This window comes from Gymnodraco acuticeps, unplaced genomic scaffold (genome assembly GCF_902827175.1).
Source record: "Gymnodraco acuticeps unplaced genomic scaffold, fGymAcu1.1, whole genome shotgun sequence".
NCBI lineage: Eukaryota > Metazoa > Chordata > Actinopteri > Perciformes > Bathydraconidae > Gymnodraco > Gymnodraco acuticeps.
In genome coordinates, this window is record NW_022989974.1 from 493,794 (window position 1) to 508,594 (window position 14,801).

At 39.3% G+C, this 14,801-nt stretch overlaps 1 protein-coding gene and 1 long non-coding RNA gene across 2 annotated transcripts; one reads left to right on the forward strand and one right to left on the reverse strand.

Annotated features, from left to right (window-relative positions):
• Positions 1–386: 386 nt before the first annotated feature.
• dnajc11a (DnaJ (Hsp40) homolog, subfamily C, member 11a) lies at positions 387–12,119 on the forward strand. The gene is made up of 16 exons (XM_034211190.1): positions 387–518; positions 1,760–1,889; positions 1,986–2,059; positions 3,487–3,588; positions 3,708–3,836; positions 3,933–4,055; positions 4,220–4,293; positions 4,385–4,574; positions 4,676–4,761; positions 6,839–6,955; positions 7,601–7,756; positions 7,885–7,954; positions 9,563–9,620; positions 10,974–11,116; positions 11,221–11,350; positions 11,660–12,119. The coding sequence occupies exons 1-16, from the start codon at positions 447–449 to the stop codon at positions 11,683–11,685; spliced, it is 1,680 nt and encodes a 559-aa protein (XP_034067081.1). The 5' UTR covers positions 387–446; the 3' UTR covers positions 11,686–12,119.
• LOC117543115 lies at positions 442–4,307 on the reverse strand. Its single transcript, XR_004568521.1, has 3 exons — positions 4,199–4,307; positions 938–971; positions 442–794 (listed from the first exon to the last, which is right to left on the reverse strand). It is a non-coding gene; the product is annotated as an uncharacterized LOC117543115 (long non-coding RNA).
• Positions 12,120–14,801: the final 2,682 nt, after the last annotated feature.

A 14,801-nucleotide genomic window follows, 5' to 3' on the forward strand; every position in this document is an offset into this window, starting at 1 on the left:
AAGTTAGATATAACGTTATGTGTATAGTAACTATATTCAATATTAATTTGATTGCATTAAATATGTATGACTGTATTCAAATTTGTGTTTTTATTAATACAAAATTGCATGACATTGTTACATTGTCAGTTGCAGAGTAAAACAATAATATATTACACTGTATGGGGAATGTATTATACACTCTTTGGGGGTTGTGAGAAAAAACCAACCCTACCTTTTTACTTTGCAACAAATCTTATGTGTATGTCGCCACAACTCCTCATAAAATCTCCAGTAACGGTGAATAAAAGATCATTTTAAACTTTAAGTGTAAGCACAAGTTGAAAAAAATCATGAACAAGCATGTAAACAAAGCTGCTGTGTTGTTATTCATCCGCAACACAAGGGGGCGATAGAGTGCACACAGAAGGCTTTAACCAACGAAGAAGAGATGACCGGGTGTAAACATGGCGTCTTCCTTGGACGATGATGAGATCCTCAACGATGATTACTATTCCCTGCTAAATGTCAGGAGAGAGGTAACATATGCAGCAGTGATCTGGTTTGATGTGTGTGCAGGGGCATGTCGCAGCAATTCTATCAACTTTACCCGGCTGATATTGAGCAGTTTCGTGTACAATCACATGTATCGTTAGCTAGGTGGCTAGCTTGTGACCCTCGACATTGATTTATATGCTGTGACTCCTCGGCTGGATACTTTGCAAGACACCCAACAGGTTGTGAGGTTAAGACTTTTCCAGCAGGGGCTGTGTGTTGATAAAGTTAGGCAGAGGATCGCGTGTTACTGCGGGGATCTGGAAGCCAAAGATAATACAATGACAGTTATTTTCAGTTTCATAATTATCTCATGGACAGTGCTAACTAAAGTTAGCTAATGCTACAACTTCAGGGTTTCAGCATTAATTATTTACAGCTGATCAGATTGCAATGGAAATACCTGTCTGGGAATCAAATGCTTTCTGTCTGTCAACCTGTATTAGTGAAGAAGAGAACATTATGTTCAAATGCAAGCAGTGGTGGAATGTAACTAAGTACATTTACTCACAAAGTCCAGTGTTGAGATATTTGTACTTCAGTGTCTCCATTTTATGCTACTTGATACTTATTTTTACTTTAAAGTTAAGCAATGTTGACTTGTAACAGTCTTTTTAAACTGTGGTATTAATAGATTCACCTAAGTGAACAAACTGAATAATTCGTCCACAACTTTATGCAAGTGGACAATTTCAACACAACATATATTTTGGCACAAAAACATGCTGTTCCAGATTTACTATGTTAAAAGATAACTCGTATATGTCCTTGTTAAGATGATAAGCATGAATAACTAAAATATATGAAAAAAGTTTGCAAAACAAACTTTTCTTAAAAAATAAACGAGACATTTTCTCAACACATCTTAATAAAAGTGTATAATCTCCATGTCAGTGTTTAAGAAAAATAAAACATAATAATAGAGAACATTGCATAACAAGCTAATTTGATTACTATTGGGGCTATACCTGTTCTAATATAGTGTATCCAACAACACTATTAGTAAAACCAGAATTTAAACAGCTGTTTTCTGGGATGTTTTGTTACAAGTTACCTAAACCCTGCATATTACAACAGTTCATTTTCATTTCATATAAGTCTTGGATGATTTGAAAGTAGTGGAGTTAAGCTGTAGCAACATCCTGCTGTGTGTTTTGTATGTTGTTGCTCGAGTTTACCAACAAGTTTCTCTTTCACATTTATGCGTTTTAATCTTGTGCCTCAGGCGACGCAGGACGAGCTGAAGGTGGCATACAGGCGATTATGCATGCTGTATCACCCAGACAAACACAGGGACCCTGAACTAAAGCGTCAGGCAGAACAACTTTTTAACCTCGTACATGAAGCTTATGAAGGTAAGAAAAGCTTTTCAGATAAAGCAAATGACGTTCATTATGTTATGGTACTATTCTGAGGGTTAATAACATTGGTGGTTATCCATGTCTTTTCAGTGCTTCGTGAACCACAGGCACGAGCCATCTATGATATCTATGGCAAGAGAGGACTTGATGTTGATGGATGGGAGGTAAGTCATTTAGTGGCTGTAGTGGACAGTAATTCCTAAAGAATGACATACAGTTAGAAACAATAGCCCTTACCATTATTTATACAATGTTCTGAATTTCACAAGCATGGTTATTAACCTGTTAAGCCTTTTTTCAGGGCTTCTTAACATTTAACAACCTATTAATGTGTCATACACTTAACGGGAAGATACTCCGCTAACTGACGATATTAACCACTATTACCGAAACAAAACACAACTCTAACGCCGAGCGTCTGAATTAGCACTAAGCGAAAGAGTGCTAAAGCACTTAGCACAGAACTCACGGTAGAAATATGTTATACTTCATCGGATCTGCACAAACAAGATATCATATGAAAGCTGAGATTCCACAGATTCCAATGGTATAAGTATCATCACCCCACGACCAAAACCTGCGGCAGCGAAGGCGAAACCAAACAACACACAACTTAACCTTACGGGATCCAAACGCCAAAGTCATCTTACCTTAGCTGTTGTTCTGATCAAAAGTTGTGTTCGATGGCATTAAAACGCGTACAAACGCTGCTGAAGGTTAATCCAATGTCTCGGTGACTTTGAAATGATTACTGATAAGCCATCATCATATTTATGTAAAAAACTGACTTTTCATATAGTGTTTTGCGCATCACTCATTCACCAATGGGTAATGTTTAGATGGATTTAGGAACTTCCCCTCGATTCTATTGGCTCTAACGGTTCAAACAGGTGTCAATCGCCAAAATCGACCGATGGGTTCCAAAGATATGAAAAATCCACCCAAATGACCCCAGAAGTGTTTTTTTGTTCTAAATCTCTCTAAAAAGGTCAAATGTATCTTATTTTGCATCAATCTTGATACAGGGTACTTATTATATGTTTTATATGTATATAGTTTGGATTCCTAAAGCTTTTAGTATGCTATCCCATCATTCAAGGGTGGTTTTCACTATAAGTAATGGTTTATTTATTTTTTGGACGGACACTCTAATTTACATTTTTTTACTATGTTAAATTTGAATTTACTTTAAAATAAAAACATCTATATTGATTCTGACTTTTCTACATCCAACTCACAGGTTTGTCATTGCTTTGAGAAAAAAGATGATTTAATTTAACCCTTTTAGAAGGGAAGTTCTGGGAATGTCATTTTCGAGCCTGAGCCCTGAAAAACAGGCTCGGGGCTCAACAAGTTAAGCCTGTATTTTAACCACAAAAACGTTCTGTCCAAGATGATATTCCCTTATTAAACTTGCTTAAATTAGTTCTTGTTCTGCTTCTCCTGTGTTTACTTTAACTATAGATGCTTGATAGTACAAAACATGACACACAGAACGTATGTAATCCTGGTGAAATTCCTCCTACTGTAATTCTTTATCCGCACCATGTGAGGCAGACATTTGCTTTCAAATCGTATCTCCCTACTCCAGGTGGTGGAAAGGAAAAGAACCCCCGCAGAGATACGAGAGGAGTATGAGCGTCTTCAGAAAGAGCGAGAGGAGAGGAGGCTTCAGCAAAGGACCAACCCAAAGGCATGTTCACAGGGAAACCTCACATCAAATTGACTGTATTGAAAAGAGTCATGAGGCATCATATTTATGTAAATCATTCATTAAAGCAGCGTTTTTTCTCCTGAATTTGTTATTTGCAGGGAACAATTAGTGTCGGCATTGATGCCACGGACGTCTTCGACCAGTATGAGGAAGACTATGAGGATGTGGGCAAAGGGGGAGTCCCACATATTGAAATCAACAAGATGCACATATCACAATCTATAGAGGTGGGTTTTCAAGTGGCATTTGTTTTGGAATGAAAGAGTTGTAGCACAATTACATTTACCATAAGACTTCCTGTTTTTGTCTCTTTGTCACTGCAGGCTCCTCTCACTACAAAAGACACCGCTATTCTGTCTGGCTCCTTGTCAACCCACAATGGAAACGGAGGTGGCACCATTAACCTGGCCTTAAGAAGAGTCACCTCCACCAAGGGATGGGGAGAGGTATGCTGCATTTTTCTCAAGGAACCACACACACCTTTTTGTATATAGACTTTAAATGGCACACTTTCTTCCTGTCACTCCTGTCTGCCTTAGTGGTACAACATGCAGTGACATTTTAAGATAAGGAAATGATGAAACCTTACCTGCTGTGTGTCTGTTCACAGGTCGAGCTTGGTGCTGGAGACACCCATGGACCTCTTTTAGCGATGAAGATTTTCCGGAATTTGACGCCTCGATTGTATGTGTTGAACTGCAAGAGAAAACCAATTAGAAGAACGTATTTGTAACAAGAAAATTAACAATTCAGTGACCTTTTTGTTTTACCTCAGCTTCGTGACCGGTCAGTGTGGGCTCCAGTTGTCCTCCCGAGGCGTGCGTCCTGGGTTTACCACGATGCTGGCGCGTCACCTGGACAAGAACACTATGGGATACCTGCAGTGGCGCTGGGGCGTGCAGTCCTCTATGAACACCAGCATCGTCAGGGACACCAAGAGCAGCCATTTCACCTTCGCTATGCAGGCAAGCAGCCTTCTGGAATAGTTATGTTATTGTAGCCAGGACACCATTCAATCAACAGCTGCTTGTGTCAGAGTTATCATTTGCATTTCCTCTCTCTGCAGCTTGGCGTTCCTCACACTTTTATGATGATGAGCTACCAGTACAAGTTCCAGGATGAGGACCAGACAAAGATTAAGGGCTCAGTAAAGTAAGTTATCAAAGAGCAGTATGAGTTCATATTAACGTGGCAATATACAACATTTCCCCCTTTGTTTACAAGTGGTATTATTGTTGGCACCACTGTCGCAAAAGCCAACAGGATCACAGCTTACTGTTAACACAAATTTAGCAAACTATTTACACCACAAGGGAAAAAGCAAGAAAATAAATGAAATTGTATTTTAATTAATTCCCAACGACTCTCCTCTTGCATTGTGACTGCCTATCCCTTACTCCAACCGACACAACCCAATGGCTCAGAATGAGAGTATGCTTTCATCTGGCATTTTTTAACTACTTTTGTATCTAGTGCTAGGTTTTTCATTCAGAAAACATTTGGCAAAACTGTAAATGCCCATCTGTGCTAACTGTGTATTTTGGTTTTTACAGCGTTGTACCCTAAATCGAGCCTGTTTATTTACCCAGTGTCAAGCAGGATTGAACAGTGAAAGCAAGGCCTGTAGGGAACTAATCTATACACTGATAGCAGAGGTCGCGTTAACCGAATATTTTCTGTCTATGACGTATTTTTTTTAACAATGACAGAAAAATCTGAAAGCAGTCCGTGATTTTGACAGATTAGAACAAACTCGGAACCGCGCCAAAGTTTCCCCGCAGCGAGGTATCGGTGTTATGCCGTGTTATGTAGGGGTGCACCGAATGGGAAATTCTTGGCCGAAACCGATACCGAAAATAGGAAACAGTTGGCCGAAAACCGAATGCCGAAAGGCCGAAAATGATTAATAGAAATATATATATATATACACATTGGTAAAAAATGTATACATTATATATATATATATATATATATATATATATATATATAATGTATACATTTTTTACCAATGTTGTTCAGCTACCTGATTATGGAAATAGACATGATTATGGCAAAACTTAACTTAACTAATAATCACTATTATGGGTCCATAAAACATTTATTCAGCACTTTTGAATGCATACAGTACATTTATATATGTCATGTATTATTGCTAAAAAACATTATATCGCAGTCTTAGTGTCGCCAACTCGTTTCTAATATGCAAAGACAACAAATGCGTCTATGATGTATTTTCGATCAGACGAGATCTCTCTCCCCCGTCTGTGTGCGAGGGGGCGGGGCAGTTTACACACACGCAGCTGCTACATGCAGCGGAGCACACTGCGGAGATGGCGGAGAGAACGCGCTCCGAGGTGTGGTTAAACTTTACCCGTCTCGATGTGGAGAATACTTGTTACCATAAGTGCAATAAGAGTTTAGCATGTAAGCACGAGCAATTTGTCTAAACATTTAGCAAAAGTGCACCGCATGCAGACAGAGGAATGTACCGGGTTCGACCGTCTTTCTAGCAGCTCTGCAGCCCCATCCACGAGTAACGTTTCCTTTCAGGTGTTATGTATGCTAGCAGCAACACACGGAGTTAACTACATGATACAAACATGGGTTAATGATTAGAGGAAACTGAGTTATTTAGTTTGTTAAAATTTCAGCTATTCTGTCATCAGATTATTTAATACGATTTGTTAAAGGCTCAGGGCAATCTCGATGACAAAGGTCATTTTCGGCCGATAATTTTCGGTGGCCGAATATTCGGTGCATCCCTAGTGTTATGCATGCCCTCCAAAAAGGAAATGATACCGTTTCCAAACCTAACTTTGCCGTACAAATCATTTAAATGTCAGTGGGCATGCATAACACGGCGCCCCCCGTTGACAGTTCACGAGCATGCTCTCCCCCCCCTCGTCAGAGTTGTGTAAAGGCCGACGGGTAATTCTGGATTTTGACGGAAATATTACGATCCTGGCGGACAGCGAAAAAGTCTTGCGCAACCTCTGGCTGATAGTGTCATTATTCTAAAGCTATTGCACTATTTCCTAATGTTAAGGTAATTAAAGCATAAAACATGTCTATTGCCACTTTAAAACCCCTATTATGGGTCCAATTTGTTTGTGAAGCAAATGCATGACTTTCCAAATATACACGGTTAGAAGTGTATGTGCAAGAACTGACAGCTTGAATTTTGACTGCGTTCAGAGATATAGAGAGTGATTTTGTCTTTGTGTCACAGATCAGGTTTCTTTGGGACGGTGATCGAGTACGGTGCCGAGAGGAAGATCAGTCGACACAGCGTCCTCGGGGCCACCGTCAGCGTGGGAGTGCCCCAAGGTGTCTCCCTCAAGATCAAGTAAGTGAAACTTCTGCTCCAGTTTCCTATTTGAGTGTTTTCCTCACACTGCTGTTTCCATGGCACCCATGAAGGCAGGACATCATGAAAGCCAGTCCAATACATTGTCTACAGATTGTTACTGCCCTAGCTGTGCATATTTAAGCATGTAAACACAGGATTGCACCCACAGAAATGCTATTTGGTCTTAGGATTCAAGTTTCATAGTTTAAGTAAGGTCTTCTTTTTGACAATAATCTTAAATCTGACGAACAATTGGCAGTTGATTCTCACTGTCCTGTCTAACCTATTGTAAAGCACATCATTTCCCTTTATCACTGAAATGTGTATGCATACAATCCTCCTAACACACTGATATCATCTGAAGTTCAGGTCCATTTTACAGGACAGAGAAAAGGCAATCATGGTCAATGTGATTGCTGTTGAATCTTTGGTTGAAATAGTTTTATGCATTATGAGGATTTTTAAGATTGCATATTAACGGGATATTGTATGCATGCAGCTGAGACAATATCGTTGAATGTGACCTTTTTGTTCTGCTATTTTCTGATAGAGATTCCTACAAATATCACATGGAGTGACCAATTCAGCAGCCAGTTAGAGGCCATCCTCATTTGAATAATGAAATAAACTCTTTATCTGCAGGCTAAACAGAGCCAGCCAGACGTATCTCTTCCCTATCCACCTGACTGACCAACTCCTGCCAAGTGCTGTGTTTTACGCCACAGTTGGACCACTGGTTTTCTACCTCGCCATCCAGCAGCTTATTATTCGGCCCTACGTGCGGGCCCAGAAGGAACAGTAAGAGACCTTTCTTTTACGTTGGCCGTTTCATGCTAGAAATGTTATTGGAAATAGCACCACATGTATTAATATAGTCCAATTTGATGAGCTCTTTTCATTTCTCCATTTATCTTTTCCCTCACCAGAGACTTGGAGATCAAGCAGGAGAGCTCGGCCTCTAATATAGCGAAGAAGAAACAGGAGGCAGAGTCTGCTGTGAGTATTTTACAGGCCTACGGTAACATTCCTACATAGTGGTTAAAAAGCAACTTGCAGGTTTTTTTTTTTTTACGACATTTATGCTTAAACTTGCCTGAAAATTACATTAAAAATGTGAATGCAGGATTTGATATGTTTTACGAGATATAAGGGCAGGAATTCAGAGGGAAAGGAGCCGTTTTGAGCTCTGCTCCTAAAAACTGTGTTTTTTTTTAACGTCAAACGCGTCATATTACGTCACATAGGGGAGCAACTTTCTCGGACTCCTTCTCTGCCCAATTCACGGTAGTAGTTGGTAGTTGGTTTGAGTGGTTGTGATTTAGTGAGCTGGTATTTTTTCGGTAATTTTACATTGCATTTCACCATTTTTAATCATGGTGAGGTTGTGTTTGTGCAGGTTGCACAAACTCAAGTCAGGACATCGACATAGTCCTATGGACTACATAGGACATAGTAGTCCACAGTTTCCCTAACAGGAAAAGGACCGGAGCTAGCTTTCGTTCCTGGGTGTGTTGTGCGAGGGGCATCCCCACCTCCCTGCAGCACATACTCTCCACAGCTGAGGCCATGGGCTGGCATTTCCCACACAAGCACCTATCAAACAAAACGTTTATCAGGAAACCGTATTACATCTCTCTCCCCCCCCCCCCCTTCGCTGCTCTCTCTCTCTCTCCCCCCCTTCGCTCCTCTCTCTCTCTCTCTCTCCCCTCCGGTACACAGCACCGTAAGACGTAGTGTGGAGTTGCATTAGGTAACGCAAGATACGGCTGATACTTGCGCATTAGTTTCTGTTATGGGTCAGTATCAACAGTCCTGCCAGTAACGTTACTATATTATCAATACTACTTTAGTAATAGCCTGATATATGATAGCTAACTTTACAATGTTGTGATGTGACCGACGGTAGCTAACATTAACTGTAGCTAACGCCAGTCACTCACCAGGACAGCTGCCCAGTTCTCCACTGGTTCTCCTCACACCACAGCTCCATTTCTCTCCGATGGTCGTTACTTCTTCTAATCCTTGGCTGCTCCTGGTCTCTTGGACGCCTAGCAGGCTCATAATTATAAGGTTGTGGTCCGTCATATGCATATGAATATAGCAGGTCTCCCTTGAAAAAGAGATCAATGATCTCAATGGGATACACCTGGGTAAATAAAGGTTTGAAATTAAATGAAATATGCATTTTCAACCTCTTCTGTGTCAAAACTATTATTCATACGTTAGACCGGCCGCTCTCTCTCCTGTGACGTCACACGCGTGAGGTCTTTTTTTTATGCGGAAGTAAAAATGTCTTCCAAAAACGACGCCAGATGTCACTGTAGTGTATATTTCTGTATATTTTTTTGAAAATCTAGTGTATACATCATTTTCCTACACATGTATTCACTGGGGTCTCCAACCTGCAAGTTGCTCTTTAAGTATTGGATAACTAATAAGATTCTGTTATTGTGGGTGACTGTCCCACGCCAGTCAGATGAAGAGGCTGAGTTGGGATTAGATACAATTCAAAGTCTTGGTGAAATTCATTAGTATAATCCATTTAATGGGGAATCTCACTGTTTGTCTCCTTCCCTTCCTCTCCGTGTCTTTTCCTCCGTACAGATCATGCTCATGCAGGAGGCTGTGCGCAGGATTATTGAAACCGAGGAGTCCAAAATGGGTAAGATCAGTAATATTTAAAGGATAAGCTTATGCTGTGAATAATGTTTTTTAAGCAGGTTGTCAAACTATTTGATCCTCTCACATTGTAAACTGTTTTTAATACGTTGAAAATGTTGATTCCTGGTTCTATATTGCTTTATTTAAAGTGTAACTCCTAAGATTTTACTTGTATAAACAAGCCTAGTCTGCTTTTAGCATAAATATCACTGCTGGTATTATTTCCCGCTATGGTTCGCATTGGCAAAACTTATAAACTAAAGTAGAATAATTGCTTTTACTGGTCTTCTTGAGCAGTTCACTGAAATCTAAAGTGACTGTTTACCTGTCAAAGGCAAGTGTGTGGGCCGTTCTATTGAAGTATGACTTATTTTACACTGAATTAATCTATTTTGTGGAGAGCTTTTAACAAAGGGTATACATTGTTAATAAAGGAAATAGACTTTAGTGGATTTTTTAAAGACCCTCCTGTTTCTGTTTGACTAGTGATAATTGCTTCTTTTTTGTTGGCTTTTTTTAGAAAGTATAATTTTCACCTTGGGGAGTTTGGCAAGTGATAATGGTCTTGTGACACCTGGCACTGTAGAGGTTGCTTTAATTTTTGTATCATCAGAGGCCCCCTAGACCGTGCCCTTGTAAAGTAACAGTTAATTGCAGGGTGTGTGTGTGTCTGTGTGTCGCTGTGTAATGACTGACACACAGCTCCTCTTTAATATTCACTGGACCACACTCTATGAAATGGTTAGGGTATTTTTTATGCAGCTCGCAATTAAAATTAACTGTGCTGTCTTTTTAGTTGTATACTCACAAAGATAATTATAACAAACAAGCCTAAACAAAATGACACTGGCTTTGTTATTAAATATGTGGCTAAAATTGCTTGCATGCAATATTTAAATGAGTCAATAGGGAAAGTTGGGATTTTTGTTGGACTTTTACTTTTAGTGCATTAAAAAAGCTGTTAATGTTTCCTTATCTTATATGTATCCTTATATTTTCTAAATGCACTCTTTAAAAGGTCCCATATTGAGAAAAGTGAGATTTTTATGTTTTATTTTTTTTAATTAAAAAGCAGGTTTAGGTGCTTTCTGCTGTACTGATTTCAATGGGGAGCTCATTCCACCATTTTGGAGCCAGGATACCAAACCCACATGTTTTTGCTGATACACAACAAAAAAGGGGACTAAAAGTGATGCACACAGCTGGGAATGGAGGGCTTGTTGACATTAAGTGTCACAAAGGCCAGCTGTCAAATTAGCATAACGCTCCCCTTTAAATGTTACCAAGTAGACCATTTCGGTGACCATAACACGCTAATAAATGACTTTAATCAACACTATCTTCATTAAATCAGGTCTCATCATCCTCAACGCCTGGTACGGCAAGTTTGTGACGGATAACAGCCGAAAACACGAGAGGGCAAAGGTCATCGATGTGAGTGTGCCACTGCAGTGTCTGGTGAAAGACTCTAAACTCATCCTCACTGAAACCACAAAGGTAAGATTTACAAACTCTAAGAATGTATTCAAAACCTAATTTCTCTACAGATTCCTTCCAGCGTGATGATTCAGACTATTCATGACCTAATTGTGTCTTTGCAGTCAGGACTCCCTGGTTTCTACGACCCCTGTGTGGGGGAGGAGAAGAGCCTGAAGGTGCTGTATCAGTTCCGCGGAGTCATGCATCAAGTCCTGTCAGGAGACACGGAACCACTCAGGATACCAAAGCAATGTAAGACAGAATGTACTCTACAGCACAGTGACTCTCCAGAATGGGGATTATGTCACGTTTTTTTGCCCCAGTCAAAGTAATATTTAACTTCTTCGGTGAAGGTTTAAAGATTAAGAAGCTAGTCTTGAACTCTCTAACCGGCAACTGTTTCAATTCTTACTGTTAGGCGGATTTACCCTTTGTAGATGTTTGTGATGCAACATATTTCAAATATTGTATTATTAACTGAGAGATCCGCTGATTTATCTTACCTGTCACCTCCGCGCCATCAGCGTTGTGTCTGACGTCTTTGTTTCTTCCTCTGTACAGCTCACAGGATTGACGCAGACACATAGGCGCTCCTCAGCCGACCAAAAAGACTCATCTCTCAGCTGTTTGACAGAAGATGGATACAACTGTTTTAGATACGACATGGATTGAAGTCCTTGTTACTCAGAAAACATGAATTTACCTTTTTGTCTTTATATTCATTTAAATATGCAGAGCGGAGTAAAACATCACAGACTGGAGTGATCATAATTCAGGATCTATGGACAGGGTCGTGGCCTGCTAGAAAGTCTAATGTGACACCTCAATCAATGGCTACCATATTAAGTCCCGGGTCTTTTAGCCTTCTTGGTATCCATTTATTTTTGGTATGGCTTGTCTTTTATGAGTTCTATGTACTGTAATGTACACAAACTGCAGTGCCTATGTGAATGACGACATGAATGCACCTCTGTTTATTTGCCATATTATTAAAATAAGTCTCTCTGATGTTGCTTTACCATTTTGGAGCTTTTTTTTCAAAAACAGAAAAGGTTTATTTGAGTTTGTTGTGTTTGTTATTTTTGGTTTAACCCAGTTTAGAGAAGAGTTGCTTGTATGTCAGTGTTCTTGGGGAAATGTGTGATTTTGAAAGATAATATAATTGTTAAAAGTAATAAGACACTATATGTCTATTGGCATGGGAAAGTGCATTTAAAAAGGTTTAGATTGGCAAGTGTATTTACTTAAATGTTTAATGAATTCATGGTTCAACATCTCCCTATGATCCTTTTCTGGATCTGAGTGAATTGTTTATGCATTTTTCTTCCTTGACTTGTTTGCCAGTTTGTGTGCCATAAATAGAAAGGAGAGGATTAACTGAAACAACTGCAAAACCTAAGATTGCTTTACCCCCTGTGGAAAATGCACCATGCCTTTTCAAGAATCATAACGAGCGGATTATGCAAAGAGGGCTGAGGTATTGTCTATATTTTTTTCTGAAGCCTCAAACGACATCTCTACAATGATTATTCTTTTGAAAGCAAATTAAGTTTGACACATTGTTCATCAGGCAAGTCTAGTTTCTAGATGATCAATTTAACTAAAAGGAGTTGTGTTTAAATACTATACAATACAGAAGGCCAATATATATAGTCCCACCTGTGAGTCTGTGACACTAGCTGCCTTTTTGATTCATGACTTCATTATGTAATCAATCATGTAATTCTTTATCTGGATAATCCCTTTTGAGTCAGTAAAGACATCTCTGTGCTCCTGCATCTGATTCGTAAAGGCTGTAATAATGTATTGTATCTAAGCGTTCTCCTCTTTGTTTTTGGCAGTTGTTACTTGTTTATTTTACACAAGTTAATCAATTACACCCTTCGTTAGATCATTACGGTTGTGTTTAAAGTTTTCCAGGACCGGTGGAGTTAACTCATCTGAAGCAAAGCAGATCAAAACAAAGTCTCCGAACAAAACAGTTTGGTTATTTTTGATCGAATTGATCAGGACATGGCATTAACAGCACATGACAATGTATTATAGTAATAGCCTAATGCAGTGGTTTTCAAACTGTGGGGCGCGGGAAGATTTTTATATTTTATTATTTTCTCCTTTTAGCTTTGTGAAGCACCTTGAGATGACGTTGTTTTTAAAGTGTGCTATATAAATCAAATGTATTATTATTAAATTGTAAACAAACTGCTCGAAAATATCTCATTGGTCAGAGAGCTGTGGGCATAATGCTGCCTTTTGCAACATCCTACTTGTGTGAGATAGGCTTTTCTTGCTGCCATCAAAACGAAATACAGATCAAAGCTGAACATTGAGAATGAACTGAGAGGGGCAGTCTCAAAACAAGCCCCGGTTTGAGAAGATCTGCAAGGGAAAGCAAGCACACACAAGTCATTGATAGGCTATGTGTGGAATAGGAATGGTAAAGTGATGTGATTGTTTGCAACCTGCAGTATAAATAGTAGTTCATTCATATATTTTCCTTAAAAAAATTTGAATTAAAAAATCTACTACTCAGGGAAGAAGGCCTGCTAGTTTTAATTAGGCCAAATTAATTCACAGTATCTATTACAAGCACTTTTGTTCATGTGTAATCCATAATAAAATATACAATTATAGTTGGATCTTTATGTTCTTATTATCAGCAGAGAAAATGTAATGTTTTTACAACAATATACAATAAATCCTACCAATATAGATGGGAACCGGGTTGGGGGGGTCCAAAAATATTTCCAATTACCCAAGGGGGGCCGACTGAAAAAGTGTGAGAACCACTGGCCTAATGCATAACTGCAGCTGTGACTCACTGTTAACAAAAAAAACACAATTGATATTAAAAGCTCTTTCTGCTACTGAAACTGACTAAATGCTCAAATAAATATATATTTATCGACAGTGGCGGACAATTTACTAGCGGTACCGAAGTGGGCCGGTCGGATAAGTCACCCCCCCCCCCCCCCCCCCTTACCGAAGTGGGCCGGTCCCAGCCCGCCCCTGTTTATCGACTTGTTTTGGAGCACGTATTCCACATCCATAACAAGCGCCCGGGTGTGAATAACTAAGTCACTGGATGAAGAATGTTTGACGGGAAACAATAATGATTTCTGTGGAAGTAGAGGAATAAGAGGCCCTTCCTTAAACTACTGAAAAGCAACCGTCCTTATAGTTTTTGACTTGACGGTGTCGGTACCCGAACTGCACTTCCGACACGGAAGTTTACCGCTTGCAGACAATACTGAGACCCTTCTGTCTTTATGTTAAGCTCCTGTTTACCCTTAAGTTTCATTACATTATAGTTAAAGGGTAAAAAACAGATTGTGGCAACGCTCTGGTCTGGCTCAGACACAAAGAGAAACCCTATGAATGAAGCTGCAGTACCGTCAATGTCCCTTTCAAAGGTAGGTGTTCATCTTTCTGCCATCAAAACAACAATCTGTTTTCACTTGACAGCAGTCAGTGGAAGACTGCCTTAAGAAGAGTCTCTTGGAGTCCGTGGTAAACATTATCTGAGTTAATCTACTTTATATTTATGCTTTACTACTTAGTCAACTTGCATTTATTTGATAACTTAAGTTACTTTGAAGATGCATCATTCTGTCACATTATCAATAATAACTATATAAATTATACAATAAACGAGTACTTTCACTTTTGCTCCATTAAGTATTGTGATGTTACAGTAGTTATT